Raw genomic sequence first — 25,648 nt, 5'->3', positions numbered from 1 at the left:
CTTCGTGACATAGCCCACCGGGGGGGCCCCTCTCTAGATTAAGCACATCCCACTGGACAGTGTGTCCGCGATTGTCACATGGTATATGCTGTTTATTTTCACTCTTCTGACTTGGCACAGAGTACAGAAGGTTCTGCTGTAACCACTGAACAACCTGTGGGTCAAACCTGGATAACGTGGAAGAATGATCTGGCCTGGGGGTGGGGAGGGGAGCTCGAAAGGAGGGAGACAGTGATAAGCATATAGTACAAGAAGTGGGTACAGATCATCGTAAAAATGGAGACGGGATGGAGGAAGGACAGGTACATGGAGACAAAGGTCTCATCTTTTATACTTGGGCTGGGGGGGGTTCAGTAGACAATGCGTAAATAGCAGTGAATTTCCAGTTGAAAAATTCAGAAATAGAGGTGAGCAAAGTACGCTTCTTATCAGATACCAGGGCCATGATGCCAGCAGAAAAAAAGGCTAGTTAGGGTGAGATCTAGGGGGCCACTGGGGTGGGCCTAAGGATCAGGACTTCTGACTTCTAACTTTATAGTTTGAGTACTTTATTTGCATGTAATGTGTTATTTTTATTAAGGAAAAGAATGGTCGTTTCTTTTTTTGTTTTTGTTTTGTTTTAACCGGCTCCTGGCTGCTGCCGTAGGTCAGCAGGGGGCTGACGCTGGGACAGGGACCCACTGTGTGTGCTTGGCCTGCTACTGGCCAGTGCGGGGGACACAGCAGTGGCTGTGATGGTCCTGGACCCTGCCCTCTGGGGTGCAAACAAGCGACTGGGTGACCAGATCATTCCCAGTTGTGATGGACGCTCTGAAGGAAATACACAGCGTGTGCAGAAGGCACAGAGATCCCTGAATAGGGAGGTCAGGGAGGGGACATCGGTCAGAGCTGGGGCAGAGCCTGGACCCGGACAGCGGATGAGGGTTTGGGAGAGACATTCACGCAGCAGACTAGACATTTGGCTGAGGGGGTGGGGGTGGGGGGGTACCTGAGTCCCAGGTCTCTGGCCTGGTGACAGGATGGACCCAGGAGGAGGAACAAGTGTCTCTGGGGTCAGGTTTGGACACAGTGAGTGTGAGGTGCCTGGGAGACATCTGAGGGCCTGTTCTTTCCAACTACCCCTTCTTCCCAATTCTCCTTTCCCACATGGACCTTGTTTCCTGAACCCCAAGTCTGGCTACTAGCCTGAGAGACTGCCATCAGCCCTGCCCCGAAAGCCTTGTCTCTCTCACACACACACCCTGCAACTGAATTTCCTGTGCCTGGACGTGTGCCCCCACCCCTCGTGCCCACTCCCGTTTGCACACCCAGACCCCCGCCCACTGGCCCCGGTCCTCACGCTTGTCTACACTGAGATGCTGGGACGTTCGCCCAGGGATGCCAGCAGAAGCTGGTGCTGTCTCCTCACCACCCTCCGGCCACTGTGCTTCATGGGCCGGACATAAAGGATCACGTGACAGGTGCAGGCCCGGCTCCGGGGGGGCTGGGGTGTGGTCAGGGGGGGCTGGGGTGTGGTCATCATCTCCTCATTTGACAGAGGTGGCCCAGCGTGGGCTGTCATCGCTGTAGGTGGCAGAGCTCCAGGTGGACCCCAGGTCGGCCCGAAGCTGGGACCTCAGTGTGGGAGGGGTCGGCACCGCCTGGACTCCAGGAACCCCACACCACCAGGGTCTCCGTAACAAGTAGTAGTTAGTAATGGTGACTGCGGCCGCGGGCGGGTCACGGGAGGGCCCCGGGTGCGCTCCTCCTCAGATCTTACTTCCTGCTGGCTCCAGGCAGAGCTCGCCAAACGTTTTAATGCTGCCCTACCCCATTTTTAGAAAATGTTGTGTTTGCCAATCTTATTTATTTTTTGAGAAAGAGCACAAGCAGGGGAGGGGCAGAGAGAGAGGCAGAGGATCTGAATCGGGCTCTGTGCTGATGCAGGGCTAGAACTCACAAACCCTGAGGTCGTGACCTGAGCCGAAGTCAGACATTTAACCGGCTGAGCCACCCAGGCGCCCCGCCCTTTTAGAAAATTGAAAGGCTGTATACCCTCTAGCGCATTTTCAAGGTGACAGCTAAACCTTGTCTTCCTGAATCCAAGTCGCTGCAGAGGATATAATTTCTGGTGTGCATGAATATTGATATTTCCAAACGGATTGGTGCCATCTTCCCTTCCAAGTATCTAATGCAATCCATATAACTGCTGTGATTTGCTGTCTGCAATTTCAGTTTAAAGGGGAAAAAAATGAACGAGCTGTTCCTTTGCAGTCAGGAATTTCACATTATGCCTTGAACTTTGTCCTTGAACTTCTGTTTACACTTCCCCTGCAGAATTCTGTCTACCAAAGGATGTGTCAGCAACCAAACACGCACAGAAATCCAAATTGTAATTGTCGTGTAGCTTCCGTTGGCCGAAAGGTTGTAAACGTGAAAATATTTTCCTGTGGGTTTTTTAAAAAGACGAGCCCACAATTGACTCGAAACATTTCATACACCAGGCATTTGCACGGGTAGTTATTAAACATTAAAAATAAAGTAAGTGCTGCGTTGGAAATGAAATCTCCGAGTGAGCTAGGCAGGCGTCCCCAGCAATTTCGTGTATCCTGGATGAGTGTGAATTACCGCAGGAAGGAGTCAGGGTCCAGCGTCAATGCTGCCTCGGTTTTTAAGACTCAGATGCTGAGAATTTCCCTGCACAAAGCGGCAGCTAGGCAAGGAAGCTTTTGTTGCAGCAACACCCGCCCAGTCAACTCGCGAGCTTCTTCCAAGGTACGTGCCCAAAACCTCACCGCAGAGAGCGCACAGGACTGTTAGCTCCGTCCTCAGGGCTGGTGAAAAATCTAGGAGGGGAGCCACCAGACTTGCAAATTACCCCCGTGGTCCAAGTCGCCTCGCATCCATTCCCACGTTTCAGCTGCCCTTTCTTTGGAGCCCAGGAGGGTACCCGCCCTTACGCTGCAGCCCTAACTCTAAATTTTGGGAAGATTCAGAAAGAAAGTGGGGCGGGGTGGGGGGGGGGGAATGTGCCTTGCTTCTGAGAAGCAGGTTGGACGACTGCGTCCAGGGATGCTTGGCTGGTCTGCTGGTGGCTTGAGGGGAGGAGCAGAGGGAGCTCAGAAACCTCTGGCAACTGAGCCTTTACACCTTCCCGGGACTTTGTGGCCTGGGAGCTGCTTGTAACCCTACAGGGGCACGGCCCCCAGGGTTTCTCATTCCTGGCTACTTGGCAGAATCCTCTGGGCGATTCAAAAAGCCGCCTGGGCTCCCGTTCTCTGGGCTAGGTAGGCCAGCGCGGGTCTTGCTTAAAGCGATCCCCAGTGATTCTGGCTGTGGTGTGCCCATTGCGCCAACCTGGACACCGAAACGCGGAGGGGTGGGGCTTGTAGGGGGCTCCTGGCGCAGGACCTGACCCCTCTCTTCCCCCGCAGTGTACCACTGGGTGGAGATGCGGACCAAGATGCGCATCATGGGCTTCCGGGGCACAGTCATCAAGCCTCTGAATGAGGACGCGGCCGCCGAGCTGGGCGCCGAGCTGCTGGGTGAGGCCACCATCTTCATCGTGGGCGGCGGCTGCCTGGTGCTGGAGTACTGGCGCCACCAGGCGCACCAGCGTCACAAGGAGGAGGAGCAGCAGGCCGCCTGGGACGCGATGCGGGACGAAGTGGGCCGCCTGGCCCTGGCGCTGGAGACCCTGCAGGCACAGACGCAGGCACAGACGCAGGCCGCGCCTGCGCAGAGCGCGCTGGAGGAGCTGCAGGCGCAGATGCGAGAGGTGCGCGCCCAGCTCTGCGCCCGGGATGCGCCCCAAGCGGCGTCCGTGCCCCAGGTGGCATCCGCGTCCAAGGCAGTGTCCGCATCCAAGGATCAGGAGTCTGCCGAAGTCTGAACTTGGACGTGGTTGTGTGTGCTCTGATGTGGCCTTCTCCCCACACTGTCCCTGCCTGTGCTGGCCCAGCGGAAACCACCAGGATCTTGATGGAACTTGGATTCGGTCATCCCCTACTGATCAGTGGTACCTTCCACCGGGACCGGCCCCCAGCAGGTGAAGCTCCAGCAAGGCTTCCTCCAGCTCGTGGGTACAGTCCACAGCGCTCATCACCGCACCCCCACCCCAAACCACACAGACCTATGGGCTCCCAGCCTGGACAACGGGCTGAGTCCCCTGGCGGGAGGAAAAAGGGACCCCCGACTTGAGCCGAATCAACCTGTTTCCTCCCCACCCTCCCATCCCCCCAGTTACCTGATAAGTGTCACCTTTCCCCGGGACTCTCATCCTTTTCACCGGAACACCCCCTTCCCCTCGTCAACAGGTACAGGCCACTATAAAGAGATGCTGTGTCTTTCAGTGACTTTCTGTCCCCCTCATCTAAGGTGGGTTCCAGCTGGGCATCACCACTCTCTCTGAGGGGAAGAAGAGGGGGATCTTGGCTTGCAGTCGATCCACTGAATGTTATACGCGCCCCCCTTAACCTGATCTGTGGTGCCCTACCAAGACCCCAGGTGGAATAGTCCAGCAGACTCCCCCCAGCCCGCAAGCCTAGTCCACGGCGCAGCCCGCCCGGATGACTGCAGGGCCTTCCGTGGCAGTGCTCTCCCAACGCCCCTTCCGTGGCGGAAAAGTCGACCCCGCCTCTGGCCAATCCAACTTCAGCCTGTGGACCTGCCTTCAGGGCCCGTGAGCCTTTCCTGCCGTCCTTTCCCACCTTCCGCGCTATGTTCTTCAGTCGCCTGTCAGAGGCCTGCCAGCCATGGGCTAGACGATCACATTCCTCGGCTTCCATCCAAATCTGGGGACCTGGATGCCCTTGTCCTTCTCCTCTGGGGCTCCGGGCTGGCCCACCAGCCCCCCTTCATGCAGTAGTACCCCCGGGCCTTCATTGCCTCCAGTCCCACCTCCATCCCACTGGTCTAGGCCACCAGTTGGTCTTAACCTTTATTCGTTTCCTGGGGCTAGCATACCCAATGACCACAGACTTGATTTGCCATCTCACGGTTCTGGAGGCCGGAGATCCGAAATCAAAGTGTCAGCAGGGCCACACCCGTCCGAAGGCGCTACGGGAGGATCTTCCCTTGCCTCTTCTAACTTTTGGTGACTTCAGGCATTCCTTGGCTTGTGGCCGCAGATCTCCAGTCTCTGCGCCCTCTTCGCGTGGCCTTTGTTTCCTCTTCTGTCTCTGGTAAAGACACCTGTCACTGGATTCAGGGCCTGCCCTAAATCTAGGATGACTTCACTTCAGGATCCTTAACTTATTTACAGAGGTGGGGTTTCCCCCCCCCCCCCCCCCCCCAGATACGCTCGCAGTCACACATCCCATGGTTTACTATGTGGACATGTCTCTGGGGGAGTCAGCATTCAGCCCGCTACACCTCCCCACCCCAAGAGAGCGCTGGGACTCTTGCCAGCCCCACAGGACGTTTGGCCTTCCCCACAAGAGTGATCGGAACAGTCCAGGAACCCTCCTTTACTACCTGGTGTCTCTTCCAGGAATCTCCCTGATGTGGGAGGGGTGTGGGTCCCACCAGTCCACCAGTCTGCCTTCTGCGCTTCAGACTGTAGATATTGTCTGGAATAATCTCCAGGGTGTGTCTGAGAACGCAGGGACCTCCAAAATGAGTACAACGAGACGCGTTAGGATTAGAGAAGCTGATGTGTGTGCGTGGGCAGTCATCCTGTGAACCCTTTCCCAGACTGGGACCCTGAGGCCCAGGAGAAGCAAGGGGACTGGCCCAAGTCCCCGAAGTCCAAGGCGGTGAAGTAGTAAGAGCAGAGTGGGGGCAGGGGGTGCACAGGGAAGGGGAGGGAGGGGGCTGCAGGATGCTTGAGGGTACTGATGCCGGAGGAGAAAGAGAGAGGGGCAGGAAGGCAGTGACTGGGGAGGGGTGTTGGTTAGGGCTCTACACAGAGGCCCAAAGCATTTCCCAGAGGCGGTGCTGAGGGTCGGGGGGCCCTCAGTTCCTAGCCACAGCGGCCCCAGAGCACACCTGAAATCTTAGCATTTAATGAATGGGATTAGATCTAAGATCCATTTTACTTGGGCCCGGTTCCCAGAAGCCATAGGTGAAGGGGGAGGGGCCGGCTTCCTCTCACCTTTGTCCTCCCTCACCTCGCTTCCAGTGGGCCAGGGACCAAAGTGGGGGCAGGGAGGGTGATCTGCCCAGGTAGAAAACCAAGAAACATGGGTTCTGAAGCATCATTTTAATTCTTTCTGGAAGAGGGGGAGAAGCGCATGTGGAGGGTGTCCTGGGTGGAGGTGTCTTTAAAATTGGAAATGGCCTTGGGCTCCTGGGTGGCTCAGTCCGTTGAGCATCCCGACTCTCGGTCCCGGTTCAGGTCATGATCTCGTGGTTCGTGGGTTCAAGCCCCGAACTGGAATTCTCTCTCTCCCTCTCTGTCTTTTCCCCTTCCCTGCTCGTGCTCGCTCGCTCTTTCTCAAATAAATAAACCAATCAAAAAATCATAAAATTGGAAGTGACCTGAGTGGATAAAGGAGGAGAAGATGGAGAGAGAGACCACTGTGTGGAGGGGTGATGGGCAGAGCTGGGTGAGCAGCCTCAGTGCCTGGTTTCCATGGCTGCTCCTGGGGGTCCACTCTGGCACTGACCCGCCTCTGGAGCACAGGTTGCCGGAGGCAGGGACCGCGATGCTCCTCACCCCCCCACACACCCATTGTGTCAATAAATAAGTGGCTACTAACAGTATTTTTTTTTTTCATTTCATTCATGAGGACATTGAGGCACAGAAAGGGGGAGTCACCTGCCCAAGATCACTCAGGCAGGGAAGAAGCAACATGGGACCTGGAGAGGGGCAGTCTCCACCACAGCCCAAGCCCCCAACCCCTGCCCAATCTTGACCCTGACGTGGCATTGCTGTCACAGCTCCGAGACTCAGCACTCAGCCCCGTGTGTCCTTCCATGTGGCCAGTCCTTGTGGGAGGCAGCGGCTTCACCCACTGTGTGAGTGTTGGGGGGCGGGTAGGATCAGGGTGTGTGGAAATGCAAGGAATCCCCTCTCAAAGTGCACGAGGCGGAGGCTGGAGGATTTGGTCATCATTCTGGTTTCCTACTAGCTAAACTTTTGTGTACCTTTGCGACTTGGGGAGAGGGGTAGAATAAATATGCAAATGAGGTCGGTTGTCTTCAAGTTGATGTATTTTTTAATATATATTTTTTAAAAATCTCGGGGGGGGGGGCGCGCCTGGGTGGCTCATTCGGTGAAGCGTCCGACTTCCACTCAGGTCATGATCTCGTGGTTCGTGAGTTTGAGCCCCGCGTCGGGCTCTGGGCTGATGGCTCAGAGCCTGGAACCTGCTTTGGATTCTGTGTCTCCCTCTCTCTCTCTCTCTCTCTGCCTCACCCCCACTCAAGTTCTGTCTCTGTCTCTGTCTGTCTCTCTGTCTCTCTCAAAAATAAATAAACATCTAAAAAAAAATTTTTTTTAATCTCAGGGCACCTGGCTGGCTCAGTCGGTGTCGTGAGTTCAAGCCCCACGTTGTGTGTAGAGATTACTTAAATAAATAAAAGCTTTAAAAAAAAAAAATGCGTTAACCTGAGGAAAAAAAGTGTCTTTTTAAATTTTTTTCCCCACTTTCGCTCAGGTGTCCACTGTGTGCCCGGCCCTGTTCTATGTCGTGCCGAGGTCCCAGGCAGTGACCAAGACAGCCCGACCCTGCCCTCGTGGAGCTCACAGTCCAGTGGGGGGACCTGCCCAGTCAGACGTTTCTTTTTCCAATGTTAGCTTGCCCCGAGGTGATGAGGGAGGAAGGGGCCTTACTGAATCCAGACCCCTCCCACCTGAGGGACTCAGGACTAGGGTGGAAAAAAACAGAAGCCCATTTATTTACACTGGCTTACAGAAGCCTCACACCAGGTCCCGAGGGCTCCGCCTCTCCCACCTGGCGGGCCCTGTTGTCCCCTGCCTTGGTTTCCCAGTTGGGCAGGCCCTTGCCTGGAGAAAGCCAACCCCTAGAGACAATGGACTTCGCTCAGCCCCTGCCTGATTCATGGGCCCACGTGACCATCTCTGTGCTAGCCACTGTGACTCTTGAGTGGCCAGGCCTGGGCCCCCGGCCCCAGTGGACAGCGGGAGGGGAGCATGCCCAAAGGAGAATGGAGTGGACATCCTCCACTCTGTCGTTAGACAAACGTTTACCAAGCACCTATGGTGTGCCTGGCCCCATTCTAGTAGCTGGGAACCAGCCAGGACCGAGATCAGGCTCCTCCCCATCACGGAGCTGACATCTAGTGCAGGGGATGAACAGTCAAGAAGTAAAGGGCTAGTCCAGTGGCAGAGTTCTGGGGTGATGGGGGTGGCTCATTTAAATCAGGGTGGCTCTTCTGAGATGAGCCCCAAAGGCAGCTGTAAGAACTCCACTGGCAGAGTTGAGTCTTTGCGATGGGTATCCTATGGCCTTCAGGGATGAAAGTATTTACCCCCTGGCCCTTGACGTGAAGAGTTCACTGCTCCCCCCCCCCCCCCCGGGGGCTCCTGGCTGACTCAGTCGGAAGAGGGTGCCACTCTTGACCTCAGGGTCATGAGTTGGAGCCCCACGTTGGGCACAGAGTTTCCATAAATCAACACAAAAAGAGTTTACTGACCCACGGAATAGAGTGAGCAAGGGGAATCGGGTGGGAGCGAAGGCTGGCACCTTGTCTCATTTGGCACAGCTCTGGAGGCCCGTCCCAGCTCTGGGCAGCCCACAGGATTGACTGAAGCATCGCGCCTCAGCCACGGCCCAGCCAGCCCGGCTGCTCCCTCCTGCACGCCTCTCGTTCCCCAAAGATTCCGCCATAACTCTACGGCGCACAGATCTCAAGTCTGCATCTCAGCCAGGGCAGCGAGCCACAGCGGGAAGCAGAGCTCATCCAGTCTGCCATACACGTATTTGTAGAATTCACAGTTCACACTCTGTATGTGTTCTAAGTATGGCATAATCCGTGCATTATGTGGCCTAGTATATAACAGAATATAAAAATATTTTTATGTAATCTGTAACATAGTACTGTATAATATATATATTATTATACTGTAGAATATACATACAGTATAGGGGCGCCTGGGTGGCTCAGTCGGTTAAGCGTCCGACTTCAGCTCAGGTCACGATCTCACGTTCCGTGAGTTCGAGCCCCACGTCGGGCTCTGGGCTGATGGCTCAGAGCCTGGAGCCTGCTTCCGATTCTGTGTCTCCCTCTCTCTCTGCCCCTCCCCCGTTCATGCTCTGCCTCTCTCTGTCTCAAAAATAAATAAACGTTAAAAAAATATATATATATATACAGTATATATGTGTATACTGTATACATATACATATATGTATGTATATATACTGTATACATATACATATATGTATGTATATATGTGTACATATACATATATGTATATATACTGTATACATATACATATATGTATGTACAGTATATATGTATATACTGTATACATATACATATATATGTGTGTATACTGTATACATGTACATATATATGTATATATACTGTATATATATATACACTGTATATATATATGTGTATATATATATATGTATGTATTGTGTGTGTACCCACTGGGATGAAAATTTCACCAAATACCCTTAATATGTGCAGTGCAGTCTGATATTTCGTATTGTATTTTCACGAGAAAAAACTACAGATACACGTGTCACATATATACCTCGTATGTATCATAAACATATAGAACTTATCGTATGTAATATATAACACATATGTCAACGTCATATGTTAGATGTTATATATATTGTCAGAACATAAGTTTCTCTAAACAATAATTGCTCTTCCCATATGTGTTGCATTCTGGTACTTTTCTCTCGTATTCCGTTCCATAAAGAAAGGCATATGCATATGTATGTATTATACAGACCTACATAGGGTGGGCTCCTTGAGCCTTTGGCTTTTATTCCAGGTGAGGCACATGAGCCACGGGGAGCTCTGTGCAGAGGAGGGACGTGAGCTGACCTGGGATCCCCCCCGACAGAGGCTCTAAGGGGCAAAGCTGGAGGTGGTCAGCCCAGCGGAGAGACGACCGTGTTTGTCCATGGTGGCGGGACGAGGCAGAGACAGTGGAGGTGGGGGGAAGTGGGGTTCTGAGCATACTAATATTTCAGAGGTGGGGCAGACAGGATTTGCTGAGCGATGGGACATGGGGGCGCCATTGACAGCTTCAAGGTTTTTGTTCTGTGCACCTAGAAGGGAAACGCTGTCATGTCCTAAGATGGGGAGGCCGTAGCAGGACCAGGCACGAGGAAATAGTCAGAGCCCCTGCCCTTGCCCATCCCCCGGTCGCTTTAGATTTGGGCGGCAGGGTTTTGCTATTCTGAATTGTAGCCAGCGAGGGCTGGAAAGGCAGTTCTCATCCTTGGTAACCTCTGACGTCACTGCGCTCGCCCTGGTGCTGTGTCACTGACCTTCTTTATCTCGACTCCCCCCATCAAGGAACGCTCCTGGTGTCCAGTCGGGACCCCCCAGAGAAAGGAGGAAGTGGAGGTGGCGGGCTTGGACTTGGGACCCTGGTTTTAGAGTAAGATCCCCTCGCCCTGGAACGGCGGTGCTCAGGCCATGCTCCACCAGGTAAGGGCGGTTGTGACCTGGAGGGAGGCAGGTCACCGAGGGTTCTGTCACATCTGATGTGTCCACCTGGCTCAAAGGGCACGTCCTCCCAGCTGTAACCACTATCCTGAATTCTGGCACTGTAGATTAGATTTACCCGTTCCTGAACTTTGTATCAGTGGACTCTATGGAATGTTCCTTTTTTTTTTTTTTTTTTTTTTTGATCCGGCTTCTTTGGCTCAACATAGTACCTGAGAGATGCATCTGTGTCGTTCTGTGTTGCAATTGTCTGTTCTTTTTTGCCAGTGGGTGGGTTACCGGTGACCGGTTGGCCAGCAGGCAGATCTCTGGGCTTTCCCCGTTAGGGGCAAAGCTCCTAGGACTGGTCTGGCACAAGGCTTGGGTGGGCATTGCGCTTGGGTATATGTAGGGGTGGGATTGCTGAGTCATAGCATGAGAGTATGTTTACCCTTTGGAGAAACTGCCAGTTTTTAAAAAAGTAATTGACCCTACGGTATGCTGTTCTCCTCCCAATCCTCCCCCACCCCAGCCTGTAGGAAAGTTCCAGCAGCTTCTTATCCCGGACAGTGCTTCATGTTGACAGTCTTGCCTTTTTCCTTTCAGGCTTTCCTTCCTTCCTTCCTTTCCTTTCCTTCCTTCCTTCCTTCCTTCCTTCCTTCCTTCCTTCCTTCCTTCTTTCCTTCCCCTCTCTTTTTTTAAAATGTTTATTAATTTTTTTTAATGTTTGTTTATTTTTGAGAGAGAGAGACAGAGAGACAGAGCATGAGCCGGGGAGGGGCAGAGACAGAGGGAGACATAGAATCTGAAGCAGGCTCCAGGCTCTGATCGGTCAGCACAGAGCCTGACGCGGGGCTTGAACTCACAAGCCATGAGATCATAACCTGAGCTGAAGTCGGACGCTCAACCGACTGAGCCACCCAGGTGCCCCAAATGTTTATTTATTTTTGAGAGAGATAGAGAGACATAACGCGAGCAGGGGAGGGGGGGGAGAGAGAGAGAGAGAGAGAGAGAGAGAGAGAGAAACACAGCCTGAAGCAGGCTCCAGGCTCTGAGCTGTCAGCACAGACCCTGACTCAAGCCTTGAACTCGTGAGCCGTGAGTTCATGGCCTGAGCCACAATCAAGAGTCAGAGGCTTAACTGACTGAGTCACCCAGGAACCCATCCATCCTCCCTCCCTTCCTTCCTTCCTTCTTTCCTTCCTTTCTCTCTCTTTCTTTTCTTCCTTCCTTTCCTCTTTCTTTCTTTCTTTCTTTCTTTCTTTCTTTCTTTCTTTCTTTTCCTTCCTTCCTTCCTTCCTTCCTTTTCTTTTTTCTCTCCCCTCTCATTTTAACCATCCTGGCAAGTATGTAGAGGTATTTTACCGTGGTTTCAATTGATCTTTCTCAGATGAGTAATGGTGTCGAGCATCTTTACATGAGCTTATCGGTGATTCTTAGTATTTTGTGAAGTATCTGTTCCATTCTTTTGTCCATTGTGTAAGTTTCCTGTGGCTGCCGTTACAAACTACAAAGCCTGCTGGCTTAATACAGTACGTCTGTATTCTCTAACTGTTCTGGATGACAGGAAACCGAAACCGGGGTCATCGGACTGAAATCAAGGTGTCGGCAGGTCAGTCCTCCCTCCCTTAAGGGGAGAAACGTGTTCCTTGCCTCTTCCCTGCTGGTGCCCCCCTGCCCCACCCCCACCGGCGTTCCAAGGCGGCCACATCCCTCTGGTCTCTGCCTCTGTCTTCACGTGGCTTTCTGCTCTGTGCATCCGTGTCGTCTCTCCCGTCTTTTATGAGGACACTTGTCACTGGGGTTAGGGCCCACCTGGGTAATCCAGGATAACCTCCCCATTTCAAGATCCTTAATTAACCTCATCACATCTGCAAAGTCCCTTTTGCCATATGAAGTGAGACTCACAAGTTCTGGGCATTGGGATGTGGACATGTTGGGGTCCGTTACCCAATGTACCACAGCCCCTATTTGTAGGCTGCTCGGTCTTTCTCCTAGTGACTCGTAGGTGCCCTCCTTAGAATCTGCATACCACCCCTTGGCCCCTTGCTTGAAGTGGGGACACTTTCTGGCCGACCTCTCATGGGAGCCGAGGGGTAAGAAGCTTGGCAGGGGGGACATGGGCTGTGCTTCTGGATGGTCCCTAACTGGTTTGGCATATTTTCAGCTGCTTATTGGACACTCGAATTCCTTTGAGAAATGCCTGCATTCCTTGTCCCTAATGCTTGTTTAGGGTGTCTTTTGTCCTACAAAAGTTTTTTGGTTTTGTTTTTGTTTTTTAGTTTTGATAAACCAGGTTTTCTCATCTTTTCTTTTATGGCTCTTACTTTCCCTCCCTTGTTCAGGAAGAGCTCCTTCACCCCAAATTATAAGCATCCATAATTATGGTTGCTTATGGTTGCTTATAAGCAACCATAAGTATGGGATGATTATGACCCCCAGTTTGCAGAGGAGGAAACTGAGGCACAGAGGAACTGAATCTCTTGCATTTCTCATTTATTGGGTCCCAGGCACCTTATGAAGGATTTTGCAAGAACCACGTCTTTGAATCTTTGAATCTCCTGGTGTTGGGGGTCCCCCGAACCACCTCAGGCTCAGTGATTTGCTAGAAGGACTCACCGGACTCAGAAAAGCTGAGTCATGTTGATTCCAGAAAAGGGATACAGATTAAAATCAACAAAGGGAAAAAGGTGCATGGGGTATAGAGTCCAGGAGAGACAGGGTGCAAAGGGAACAGCATGTGCAAAGGCCCAGAGATGCGAGTGAGAAGGAAATTCGTAAAAACAGTTTTTTAACGTTCCTCGTAGAGTGTGTGGCTTAGTGCGGCAGGAACGAGGGGTCGGCGACCAGGTTACAGAGGGCCTGGGCCATGGAAAGGAGAGCAGGCACGGAAAGGAGGCCCTGCGTGACCGGAGACCCGAGGACACTGGTCTGTACTGGTCCGCACAGAAATGCATTCCATTCCGGTCATCTCTTTGTTTCCCAGTCATTCTTTTCTGCACATTTCAAGCCACAGCAGGCTCTCTACGGAAAACTCGCCAACACTGAAAAACATAAAATGGAATGATAAAAATCACCTGTAATCCCACTATCCAGAGATGACCACCGTTAACTTCTAGCCACGTTTCCCGTCCTCTGCGCGCACGCACGCATGTGTGTGTAGAGAAAAAAAGTTATGCGTTGTATGTGTGTTGGTAGATATACACATATGTACAAAGTGGGGATTGTCCTGTAGAGTGCTCTGTATGCATCTTTTAAGTGATCAATAAAGAGTCTCAGAGGAGAGGGCTTCACCCTTGGCCAGGTGAGGGCTGTTTTTGTTTGTTTTCAACTTTTTTTGTTTTGAGAGACAGCATGAGCAGGGGAGGGGCGGAGAGAGAGGGAGACACAGAATCCAAAGCAGGCTCCAGGCTCTGAGCTGTCAGCACAGAGCCCGACGCGGGGCTCAAACCCACTAACCGTGAGATCATGACCTGAGCCAAAGTCGGACACTCAACCAGTCGACTGAGCCACCCAGACGCCAGGCAGGTCCATTTGTGAGCTGGTCTCCAGAGGAACACTGGCTTCAGCAGCAGTTCTGGAGGGGAGGGTGTCCCCATAAGAGGTACAGAATGTGCAGACATGGCCACCATGGGGAGTGTCCCCGAGGGCCCTAGGGAGCCCTGCCAGCTTCCCCTTTTTGTTTCCTTTGTTAGTTTTGGTTACTGAAGAGAGCCCAACGCAGGACGATGGCGTGGGTAGGGTGAAGGGGTCTAGGGGAGGATGCCAAGGCCCCCAGGGATTGGACACAGCAAAGCCGATAGCATCCCAAGATCTCAGAAGGGCACCAGGAGTCCATCCCAGTGGAGTGGGGGCAAGAACCGTAGCCGTAGGTCAAGGGCAGAGCGGCTGCGGCCTTGCGGCACAACGGGAGAGATGTGCCCCACTGTGCCCTTTCTCCCATCGCCATCCTCCCTGGTGGGCACTGCCCAAAGTGAGTGCCCGCCAGAATACAGAGGACCGCTTCGCCCAGATGCCATCCCTGCCTCCTGGGAGCAGACAAAGATGGGCAAGGATGGAGAGAGCGAGGGGCGCCTGGCGAGGCGTTTGCCTCGCAAACGTCCCCAGAAATCCCTTCCATCCTGTGTCCCTCGTGGCTGCTTGGCCACCCCAGAGGGGCCAGACCTCCCTTTACCCCACACCGTGCTCACCTTCGGAGGGATGGAGCCTTCCGTGCAGGAATGGGAGCCCCAGGAGAAAGGGAGCTCCAGGGGAGAGAGGTGTGAGGGAGGGTGAAGGAACCTCCAGCTGGAGGAGACCGGAGGAGGCTCGTGGTGGGAGACCTGTACCTGAGAAGATAAGGAGTAGGCACTCCCAGCCTGCGTCTGGCTGCCCCTGGTTGATGCCTATGGCATCACATGGCGGCCACAGCACGTGGGGGGAAACAGTCTGTATCTTCTATTTGCCCATCACCAGACTGTTAGGTAACTCCCTGAGTGCTTGTAGGGTAATACAGAATTATTATGTTAATGTTTCACTTGTAGGGTAATACAGAAGGTATCTGTTCACGTTTTACCACGAACAGAAGCCTTTGTTAAATTCATAAGTGATCAATGGATCTTTGTTATGCTACCAAGGTGACTCTGGGTGGGGCTGGTGGAAATACCTAAAATAAGATTATGACTGAGCCAGCCTGATTTTCTGGTTCAAGCACATAGCCATTCCTCTTGCCTACCCGAGGGGCCTGAGTGCCCGAAGGAAAGCATTCTTTTCCCATGGAATCTGCGCAATCCCTCCTACACCTCACCTGCTGTGTATCTTTTATAATAAAGCCGCAATTGTAGGTAGATCGTTTTCAGGGTGTTCTCGAACCGGAGGGGGTTTGTGGGAGCCCCCCAATTTGTAGCCATTTGGTCAGAAGTGCGGGTGGCTTGGGAACCTCACTCGTGGCTGCTACCTGGAGTGCAGGCAGTCTTGTGGGACTGAGCCTTTACCCTGCGGAGTCCACACTAACTCTGGATGATTATTGTCAGGACTTCATGGCAGTACACCGTGCTTGTTGGCCAGCTGGGGGGTGAAACAGAACAGTACCTACATGGGTTTCTCATTACCAAATTATCTTTTCTTGCTAAATTGACAAAATATACAGCACATAAAATAGATCATTGTAGCCATTTTAAGTATACAATTCAGTGGCGTTCAGTACATTCACAACTGTGTGTAACCATCACCACCGTCTTTGTCCAGAACTTTTTTCATCATTCCCAGCAGAAATTCAGTATCTCTTAAACAACTGAGTTACTTTTTTTTTTCCCCCTACAAATATGGCCCCTTATTACTCTCTTCAGAAAGTAATTACAGGGACGGGCGCCTGGCCGGCTCGGATGGAGCAGGATGTGACTCTGGATCTCGAGGTCGTGAGTTCGAGCTCCATATTGGCGGTAGAGATTACTAAGAAAAAGTAAATAAAAACTTAAAAATAAAAGTAATTGTAGGGAGAATGAACTGCTGCTATCCTTTGACTCTTTGAGGGGAAGGGACAAGATGTTCTTTTGGAGAAAAGTGAAAGGAGAGAGGGAAGGAAGTCTGTATCAGGTATGTTAATGAGCAGGTTACTTCTCTGGGCAACTGGTGCTTAATCGTGCAGGAGATGGGAGGCCAGGTACGAGACACCTCAGAGTTTTCTCCCTGCCCCTCTTACGTGCCTATGGATCTTGAGCTTTATTTTAATTTTTTTTTTATTAAAATTTTTTTTTAACATTTATTTATTTTTGAGACAGAGAGAGACAGCGCATGAACGGGGGAGGGGCAGAGAGAGAAGGAGACACAGAATCGGAAGCAGGCTCCAGGCTCTGAGCCATCAGCCCAGAGCCTGACGCGGGGCTCGAACTCACGCACCACGAGATCATGACCTGAGCCAAAGTCAGACGCTCAACCGACTGAGCCACCCAGGCGCCCCTATTTTAATTTTTAAATTTATTTTTTAAGTAATCTCCACACCCAATGTGAGGCACCCCGAATCTGGAGGTTTAAGCTTAGAAGATGGACACATCCCACACCACACAGTGGCACAGCAAGCCCCTCTCTTGCCCTGGAGGGCACCATCCTGGCAATTAGTGGGAAAGAACCTCCCCAAGAGCCATGCTGGGCCTCAGGGACCCTGGGCTAAATCTTTGTGCATCCCGTTGTTAGTTTCCTTTGTTTTAAATGTTTTAATTTACTTTCGAGAGAGAGAAAGAGATAGTGTGCAAGCAGTGGTGGTGGGGGGGCAGAGAGACAGGGAGACACAGAATCTGAAGCAGGCTCTAGGCTCTGAGCTATCGGCACAGAGCCCAACAAGGGGCTCGAACTCACGAGCTGTGAGATCATGACCCGAGCCGAAGTCAGATGCTTAACTGACTGAGCCACCCAGGCGCCCCTCCCATTGTTAGTTTCTTAAGAATAATTCCGGGAAATGACACTGTTGGATCTGATCATATGTACATTTTGGATTTTCCTCCTTCATTTAACTGAGCAAGTCCTCAGTATTCAGAGGAGAAAATTTGAAAATCGAGAGCATCATAAAACCTACCTGGCAGAAATCATCAGCATTTATTTACATTTTGGTGTATTTTCCTTATATATTCTTTTTCTTTATCTTTTTCTTTTTCTTTTTTTTTTTTTTTGTATTTTAGTTCTCCCTGACATCTCTTTTGAAAAATTGTCAAACCTACAGAAAAGTGGAAAAAAACTATGCAATGAATCCCCAAATGCACTTGTTCACACTGTGTGCCCTGTCTGTGCACTTCAAATATCTTAGATCTGCATGTTTTTGTCTAAGATCATGCTGCTATTAAAAAAAAAAAAAAAATACCACAGGCTGGAGGGCTTAGACAACAGACATTTATGTTCTCACAGTTCTGGAGGCCAGGAAGGCCAAGATCAAGGTGCTGGCAGATTCGGTTCCTGGTGAGGTCCCACTTCCTGGCTTGCAGAAGGCTGCCTTCTCACCAGTGTGCTCAAATGGTGGAGAGAGACAGAGAAACCCCGGGGGGGGGGGGGCTCTTTCTCCTCTTTTAAGGACACCAGTCCCCTCCTGGGGTCCCTGCCCACATGTCCTCATCTAGACCGAATTACCTCCCGAAGGCCCCACCTCCAAATACCATCTAGGGTTAGGACTTCAATGTATGTGTTGGGGGAGCCTACGAACATGTGGTCTATAACACTTTACATCTCTATCTGTGTCTCTCTACATACACAGATTTTTTTTTTTTCACTGACTCGTCTGCAGATGTCATGGCACTTTACGCTAAAAGGCTTAGGTGTGTGTCTCTAAAGAACAAGGACCTTCTCCCACATAATCCAAAATGCCATCATACACCAAGACAATTCTTTTTTTTCTCAATTTTTTAATGTTTACTTATTTTTGAGACAGAGAGAGAGTCAGGGACAGAGCGTGAGCAGGGAAGGGGCAGGGAGGGAAGGAGACACAGAATTGGAAGCAGGCTCCAGGCTCTGAGCTGTCAGCACAGAGCCCAACACAGGGCTCGAACTCACGAACCGTGAGATCATGACGTGAGCCGAAGTCAGGCGCTTAACCAACTGAGCTACCCAGGCGCCCCACCAAGACAAGGCTTCATAATTGCATAATGTCATCTAAGAAACTGCTTGTTTTCAAATTTCTCCAACAATGTCAAAATGTCTTCTATAGATTTTTTTTTCTGCCCAACCCAGGATTCCATCGTGGCCCACACATTACATTTTATCGTTGTCTCTTTAATCTTTTCAAATCCAGGACAGCTCTACCTATTTTGGATTTGTATAACTTTGGATTTTTGCAAACTTCCAGCTCAGTTGTCCGGCAGAAAGCGACCCACACTCTGACTTCATGATTAGATTCAGAATGAACGTTTTCAGCAGGAAAACTCAGTGGGTGATGCTGTGTCTTCCCTGTAGGTGGTGACCACTGGGTTTGTCCACTCAAAAAGTGCCTTTTGCTCTTTTGTAATTAGTCGGGAAGTTACTTATTCATTGATTGACGGATTCATTTGTTTGCTTTTATTTTTTAATTTATTCTCATGTTTTAAGTAAGCTCCACACTCAACATGGGGCTTGAACTCATGACCCTGAGGTCAGGAGTCGCATGCTCCACCAACAACCAGCCAGACGCCCCTATTTATGTTTTTAATAAATATTCCCCAAGGGGCACCTGGGTGGCTTAGTCAGTTGGGCGTCTGTCTGACTTGGGCTCAGGTCATGATCTCACGGTCTGTGACTTCAAGCCTCACGTCAGGCTCTGTGCTGACAAGCTCGGAGCCTGGAGCCTGCCTCAGATTCTGTGTCTCCCTCTCTCTCTGCTCCCCCCCTGTTCACGCTCTGGCTCTCTCTCTCTCAAAAATAACAAACATTTTTAAAAATTAAAATAAGTAAGTAAATAAATAAATATTCCCCGAGCACCCACTCTGTACCCAGCCCATGCTAGGCGGTGCTGGAGGTACCGGAATGACCAAAACACTCTTGGTCCTGCGTTCTCGGGACTCCCAGTCGATTGAGGAGACAGGCCCCTCCCCAGATAGTGACAACCCAGAACGGTTGGAGCTAGGCCAGCAGAGCCCATACAGAGGTTGATGGACTCAGCCAGGGTGGTCAGGAAGGGCTTCCCACAGGAGGAGGCCTCTGAACCAGGACCCGAAAATTCAGGATGAGTGTGGGAAGGAGTGAGTGTTACAGGCAAAAGGAATGGCATATGCAAAGGCCCGGAGATGAGAGCAAAGTGGGCTGAACGCTGAATGAGGTTCCATTGGAAACTTCCAGAAAGTCAGCAATGGTATAGATCAAGCATGTGGTCATTTTATTTTATTTAATGTTTTAATTTTTATTTAATTTATTTTCTTTAACTTACATCCAAGTTCGTTAGCATATAGTGCAACAATGATTTCAGGAGTAGATTCCTTAGTGCCCCTCCCCCATTTAGCCCATCCCCCCTCCCACAACCCCTCCAGGAACCCTCAGTTTGTTCCCCATATTTATGAGTCTCTTCTGTTTTGTCCCCCTCCCTGTTTTTATATTATTTTTGCTTCCCTTCCCTTGTGTTCATCTGTTCTGTGTCTTAAAGTCCTCATAGGAGTGACGTCCTATGATTTGTGTCTTTCTCTGACTAATTTCACTTAGCATAATACCCTCCATGCATGTCGTTGCAAATGGCAAGATTTCATTCTTTTTGATTGCCGAGTAATACTCCATTGCATATATATACCGCATCTTCTTTATCTGTTCATCCACCCATGGACATTTGGGCTCTTTCCATACTTTGGCTATCGTCGATAGTGCTGCTACAACCATTGGCATGTGTCCCTTCGAAACAGCACACCTGTATGTATCCCTTGGATAAATGCCTAGTCGTGCAATTGCTGGGTCGCAGGGTAGTTCTATTTTTAGTTTTTTGAGGAGCCTCCATACTGTTTTCCAGAGTGGCTGCACCAGCTTGCATTCCCACCAACAATGCAAAGGAGATCCTCTTTCTCCGCATCCTCACCAACATCTGTTGTTGCCTGAGTTGTTAATATTAGCCATTCTGGCAGGTGGGAGGTGGTATCTCATTGTGGTTTTGACTTGTCTTTCCCTGATGATGAGTGATGTGGAGCATTTTTTCATGTGTCGGTTGGCCAGCTGGATGTCTTCCTTGGAGACGTGTCTATTCATGTCTTTTGCCCATTTCTTCACTGGATTATTTGTTTTTTGGGTGTTGAGTTTGATGAGTTCTTTATCTGATATGCCATTTGCAAATATCTTCTCCCATTCCGTCAGCTGCCTTTTAGTTTTGCTGACTGTTTCCTTCGCTGTGCAAAAGCTTTTTATTTTGATGAGGTCCCAATAGTTCATTTTTGCTTTGGTTTCCCTTGCCTCCAGAGACGCGTTGAGTAAGAAGTTGCTGCGGCCAAGGTCGAAGAGGTTTTTGCCTGCTTTCTTCTTGACGATTTTGATGGCTTCCTGTCTTACATTTAGGTCTTTCATCCATTTGAGTTTATGTTTGTGTCTGGTGTAAGAATGTGGTCCAAGTTCATTCTTCTGCATGTCGCCATCCAGTTTTCCCAGCACCACTTGCTGAAGAGACTGTCTTTATTCCATTGGATATTCTTTCCTGCTTTGTCAAAGATTAGTTGGCCATACGCCTGTGGGTCCATTTCTGGGTTCTCTATTCTGTTCCATTGATCTGAGTGTCTGTTTTTGTGCCGGTACCGTACTGTCTTCATGATGACAGCTTTGTAATACAGTTTGAAGTCCGACATGTGTTCATTTTAAAGCGTCAGGACTGTTTCTGTGAGCAACAAACCATTAGGTTTAGTTTATTTATTTATTTTGAGAGAGAAAAAGAGAGTGCATGCAAGTGGTCGAGGGGCAGAGAGAGAGAATCCCAAGCAGGCTCTGTGCTGATGGCACGGAGCCTGATGCGGGGCTTGATCCCATGGACCACGAGATCAGGACCTGAGCTGAAATCAAGAGTCACATGCCTAACCGACCGAGCCACCCAGGGGCCCTCTCTCTGGCTTCTTGCAGTGAGTGTAGCTCAGGGAGTTTGAGGAGCATCCTTGAAGCCTTGCTCAAGATTTCAGGTCCGGAGAGGGAGCAAGGTGACTGAGCCTGGCCCGTGAGCCTGAGAGCTGGTTGCCAGGGTGGGAGAGCAGCAAAGACTCTTCTGGTGGCTGTAAAGAGAGGCCAGGTCCCCCCAGCGGCACTCACTTTGGCAGGCACTCTTGTCCCATGTTAAGTCACCATCCCCCCCCGCCCCCCGCTTCTCCGTCATGAGAACCCCAGTTTGATTGGGTGTAACCATGTAGCCAGCCAGGAATATTGGGCTCCCCTGCAGTAAAGGGGAAATCTACTCTCTGGGGTTTTCAGGAAATCCAGTGGCTCCCTCCTAAAAAGGGACGGCTCAGATGCACATGCTTTGTGACCACCCCTGCCCTGCCTACTGCCTAGAAGGAGGATATGGGTGCCCAGAGCGACCTCGGGCATCTTTTGGGCATGTGACTAAGAGCCCCATAACGAGGGAGGTAAGGCTGGAGAGGGAGCCTGGGTCCCTGGGGACATCGTGTGGCCACGATGGCGGCCCCAGCTGCTGGCCTCGGGCCCCGTGCCTGTGGCAGAACAGTAATCCCCATTTGGGGAAGTCATGGGATTCTCCAGTTTACACGCCGTTCCTGGCTGACGGCAGGGGCGCATCTTAGATTTTGGCAAGCCGAACACCCCACAAATACCAGCATTCATTCCTGAGGCCACGGCTGCTTGGCCAGGGTCCTGCTCGGGCTCAGCAGGGAGCCTCTGTCATCAGTGCGAGACCCCGGCTCACGACGGGATCTGCCAGTCTCAACGGGAGATGCTCTGAGACTCTGGTGTTTTGTTTTGTTGTTTTAAACAGCTTTATTGAGGTAGGATCTACACGCCATAAAGTTCCTGTTTCCAGTGGACTCTTTTATTATTTTTAGTAAATTTACATAGCTGTGCAACCATTACCAAAATTCAATTTTAGAATATTTCTGTCATTCTAAAGAGATCCCGCGTATCCATTAGCAGTCACCCCCTACCCCCTCGACCCCCTACACCCCCCACCCTCCATACCTTTATCCCCCACCCTCCACACCCCTACTCCCCACCCCCCCACCACTAATCTACTATAGATTTCCCTGATCTGAACATTTTGCATAAAAGGAATCATACACTATGTGGCCTTTTGTGTCTGTTTTCTTTCACTCAGCCTAATGTTTTCAAGATTCATCTATGTTGGAGCATGGATCACTGCTTCACCCTCCTTTTTATGTATTAATAATATTCCACTGTATAAATACGCCAGATTTTGTTCATCCATTCGCCAATCAATGGCCACTTGGGTTGTTTCCTCTTTTTGGCTCTTGTGAATAGACGCCACCGCGAACATTTGGGCACATGCACGTGGACGTATGCTATTTCTCTTGCGTAGATACCTGGGAGTGGGTTCGTTGGGTTTTATGGTAAATTGATGTTTAACTTTTTAAGAAACTGCCACACTGCTTTCCAAAGTGGCCGCACGATTTGACGTTCCCACTGGAGGAGGTACGTGAGAGTTCCTTTTGCTCTGAAACCTTGAAAGCTATTGGCTTTGTCGTTGTTGTTGTATCTATTATAGTTATTCTAGTAGGTGTGAAATGGTATCTCCTTGTGGTTTTGATCTGTGTTCCTCTAATGACTAATAAGTTGAGCATCTTTTCATGTGCTTATTGGCCATTTGTATGTCTTTGGTGAGATGTCTCTTTTCAAAGCTTTTGCTCCTTTTTAAAAAAAATTTTTTTTAATGTTTATTTTTGAGAGACAGAGAGACAGAGAGTGCGAGCAGGGGAGGGACAGAGAGAGGGAGACACAGAATCTGAAGCAGGCTCCAGGCTCTGAGCGGTCAGCACAGAGCCCGAGGCAGAGGCTGAAACTCACAAACTGTGAGATCATGACCTGAGCCGAAGTCGGATGCTCAATGGACTGAGCCACCCAGGCGCCCCACCTCTTGCTCCTTTTAATTGGGTTATTTATCTTCCTAATGTTGGGTTTGTTTTTTAAAAAAAAATTTTTTTAAGATTTTATTTTTCAGTAATCTCTATACCCAACGTGGAACTCGAACTCACAACCCCAAGGTCAAGAGTCCCACGCTCAAGGGTGCCTGGGTGGCTCAGTCGGTTGAGCAGCCAACTTTTGATTTCGGCTCAGGTCATGATCTTGCATTCATGAGTTTGAGCTTGGCACTATGCAGAGCCTGCTTGGGATTCTGTCTCTCCCTCTCCCTGCGCCCCTCCCCAGCTCACGCACTCCATCTCTCTCTTCAAAATAAATAAATAAAACCTAAAAAAAAAAAGAGTTGCATGCTCTATCGACCAAGCCAGCCAGGTGCTCCTCCCCATTTTGTAGAAAATAAAACCAAAGCCTCATCAGTTCTCCCTCCCTCCTCCACCATCTGTCCTGACGATGCTGAGTATAATTCCATGTGAGACTTTATACTTTTCCTAGATCTGCATGCGTCCGAAGTCAATGCATGTTCTTGTTTTTAATCACACTTTATGTGTCTTTCAGGACTTGTATGTATTTCTTCACCGCACGTTATGTTTTGGCAACTTTTCTGTGTCGAAATGTATATAGCTCACTCATTCTTTTTATTTTTTATTTTTGAAATTATGACATTTATTAGTAGTGAAGTATTTCAGAATTGTTGGTGTGTTGGCAAAAGCCTGCCTGTGGATGGAAGACACTGCCAGGAAAGCAAACATGAGTGATTTCACTGTTTTTGCTGGTTTCGTTGTTAACTATGTGCTTGACAACCACGGTTTAACTTACAGATTTTGACAGAAAATTCCCTTCCCTTCCATTTTAGGCTGAGTTTCCATTTGGAGCCCTTACCTTTAAGGGACTGTTTCTTTAGATTTATGAATGAGGAGCGCCTGGGTGGCTCAGTTAAGTGCCAACTTCGGCTCAGGTCATGATCTCGCGGTCTGTGAGTTCGATCCCCAGGGTGGGCTCTGTGCTGACAGCTCAGAGCCTGGAGCCTGCTTCGGATTCTATGCCTCCCTCTCTCTCTGCCTCTCCCCTGCTCTCTCTCTCTCTCTCTCTCTCTCTCACACACACACACACACACACACACTAAACTTAAAAAGAAGCTTAACAAAAAAGAAAGTAAACACCCACTCATGATTAAAAAAAAAACTCTCTGAAAACTAAGAATAGAGGGGGCTTCCTTAATTTGATAGAATTCTACAGCAATATCATACTTTCTTCCTTGATGTCTCAAAAGAGTCATGGAATAAATGGCAAAAGAAGTGGGAAGGAAAAAATGGTTCTTATTTTCAGATAAGTAGATACATACAGTTTAAAGAATCTACAAACTATAAGAGTAAGATCAACATAAATAAATAAACCTAAAAAAGAAAAAAAAAGGCTACCTTGTGGGGCCTTGGAGGAGGTAAGGGTGGGAGAGGAGAGGCCTGGAGCAGGGCAGGGGCTGCAGGGAAGGAAAAAACTATGAGGAAGGCCCCAGGAGAGACACTTCCTGCCTGGATTTGGGCATCGCTGGGCCCACATTCTCAGAATTCTCACTTGGTTCACTTACCAGGTCACAGAGGTGATAAAGCTGAGTGGAGACTCGAAAACTTGTCTGCATGTCTGGATCTTCTATAAAACATTTTTTTTTTTTAAATAAAGGAAGGCTATATAAAGGCTTCATAGATACAAATATGTTTGCCAAGAACCTCTGAAACTGATAGAGAAGTTAAAGAAAGCTCCCGGAATGTGGAAGGAATAGGAGGGATGGGAACCAGGACAGTGACATCTAGAGGCGATGAGGGTCACTGCAGCTGGCGCCTCAGACTTGGGCTGTGCTCCAGAAGATGTTAACAGGGACAAGGAGAGCAGGGAAGGCCTAAGATGTGCAAAGTTAGGGGCTCATCCAGACCCTTCCTTCTGACACCAGCTGCAAGTTCCGGGAGGGGGGGGCATAACAACCAGGACAGGAGTACAGGACAGGGTAGGCCTGTTAATGTACTTACAGGTATATTCGCCTGGAAGTTCAGAAATAGGTATATCTTATTTACAATTACCAAGACTGCCAGTAAGCAGTCAAAAATTAAATTAAAATCACTTGTAAGGGCGGCTGGGTGGTTCAGTCAGTTAAGCCACTGACTCTTGATTTTGGCCCAGGTCACGATCTCACGGTTCATGAGTTCGAGCCCTGGGTCAGGCTCGGTGCCGGTGGTGGGCAGCCTGCTTGGGATTCTCTCTCTCCCCCTCTCTCTGCCCCACCCCGCACTTGCGCCCCCACACACGCACTCTTTCTCCCCCGCAAAACAAACAAGTAAATAAAATCGCTTGTAAAAATTGACAGGGGCAAGTACGGGATGCAGAATATGTTATAAAGTCACATAATGGATGGGTGGCAGCAGAAAAACGGAAACATTTATTTTATTTATTTTCAAAAAATTTTTAATGTTTATTCAATTTTTGAGAGAGAGAGAGAGAGAGAGAGAGACAGCAGGAGAGTTGGGGAGGGGCAGAGAGAGAGAGGGAGACACAGAATCTGAAGCAGACTCCAGTCTCCCGGCTGTCAGCACAGAGCCCGTCGCGG

The 25,648-nt window shown here is 50.1% G+C and overlaps 1 protein-coding gene and 1 non-coding gene across 3 annotated transcripts in view; one reads left to right on the top strand and one right to left on the bottom strand.

Moving 5' to 3' along the window:
- OPA3 (outer mitochondrial membrane lipid metabolism regulator OPA3) overlaps window positions 1-25,648 on the top strand; it is a 71,722-nt gene that overhangs the window by 42,804 nt on the left and 3,270 nt on the right. The window contains exon 2 of one of the 2 annotated variants that reach the window (XM_047834525.1): window positions 3,414-4,332. The exons of the other annotated variant lie outside the window; for it this stretch is intronic. Coding sequence (XP_047690481.1) covers window positions 3,414-3,871 — 458 coding nt within the window. The 3' untranslated portion in view covers window positions 3,872-4,332. Of the gene's footprint in view, window positions 1-3,413; window positions 4,333-25,648 lie in introns of those variants that run through there. 2 annotated transcript variants of the gene reach the window in all.
- On the bottom strand, window positions 16,406-16,490 carry TRNAQ-UUG (transfer RNA glutamine (anticodon UUG)). Its single transcript has one exon. It is a non-coding gene; the product is annotated as a tRNA-Gln (tRNA).

This window comes from Prionailurus viverrinus, chromosome E2 (genome assembly GCF_022837055.1).
Source record: "Prionailurus viverrinus isolate Anna chromosome E2, UM_Priviv_1.0, whole genome shotgun sequence".
NCBI lineage: Eukaryota > Metazoa > Chordata > Mammalia > Carnivora > Felidae > Prionailurus > Prionailurus viverrinus.
The sequence above is the reverse complement of the archived record's forward strand: the minus strand, read 5'-3'. Positions and strand labels throughout refer to the sequence as shown.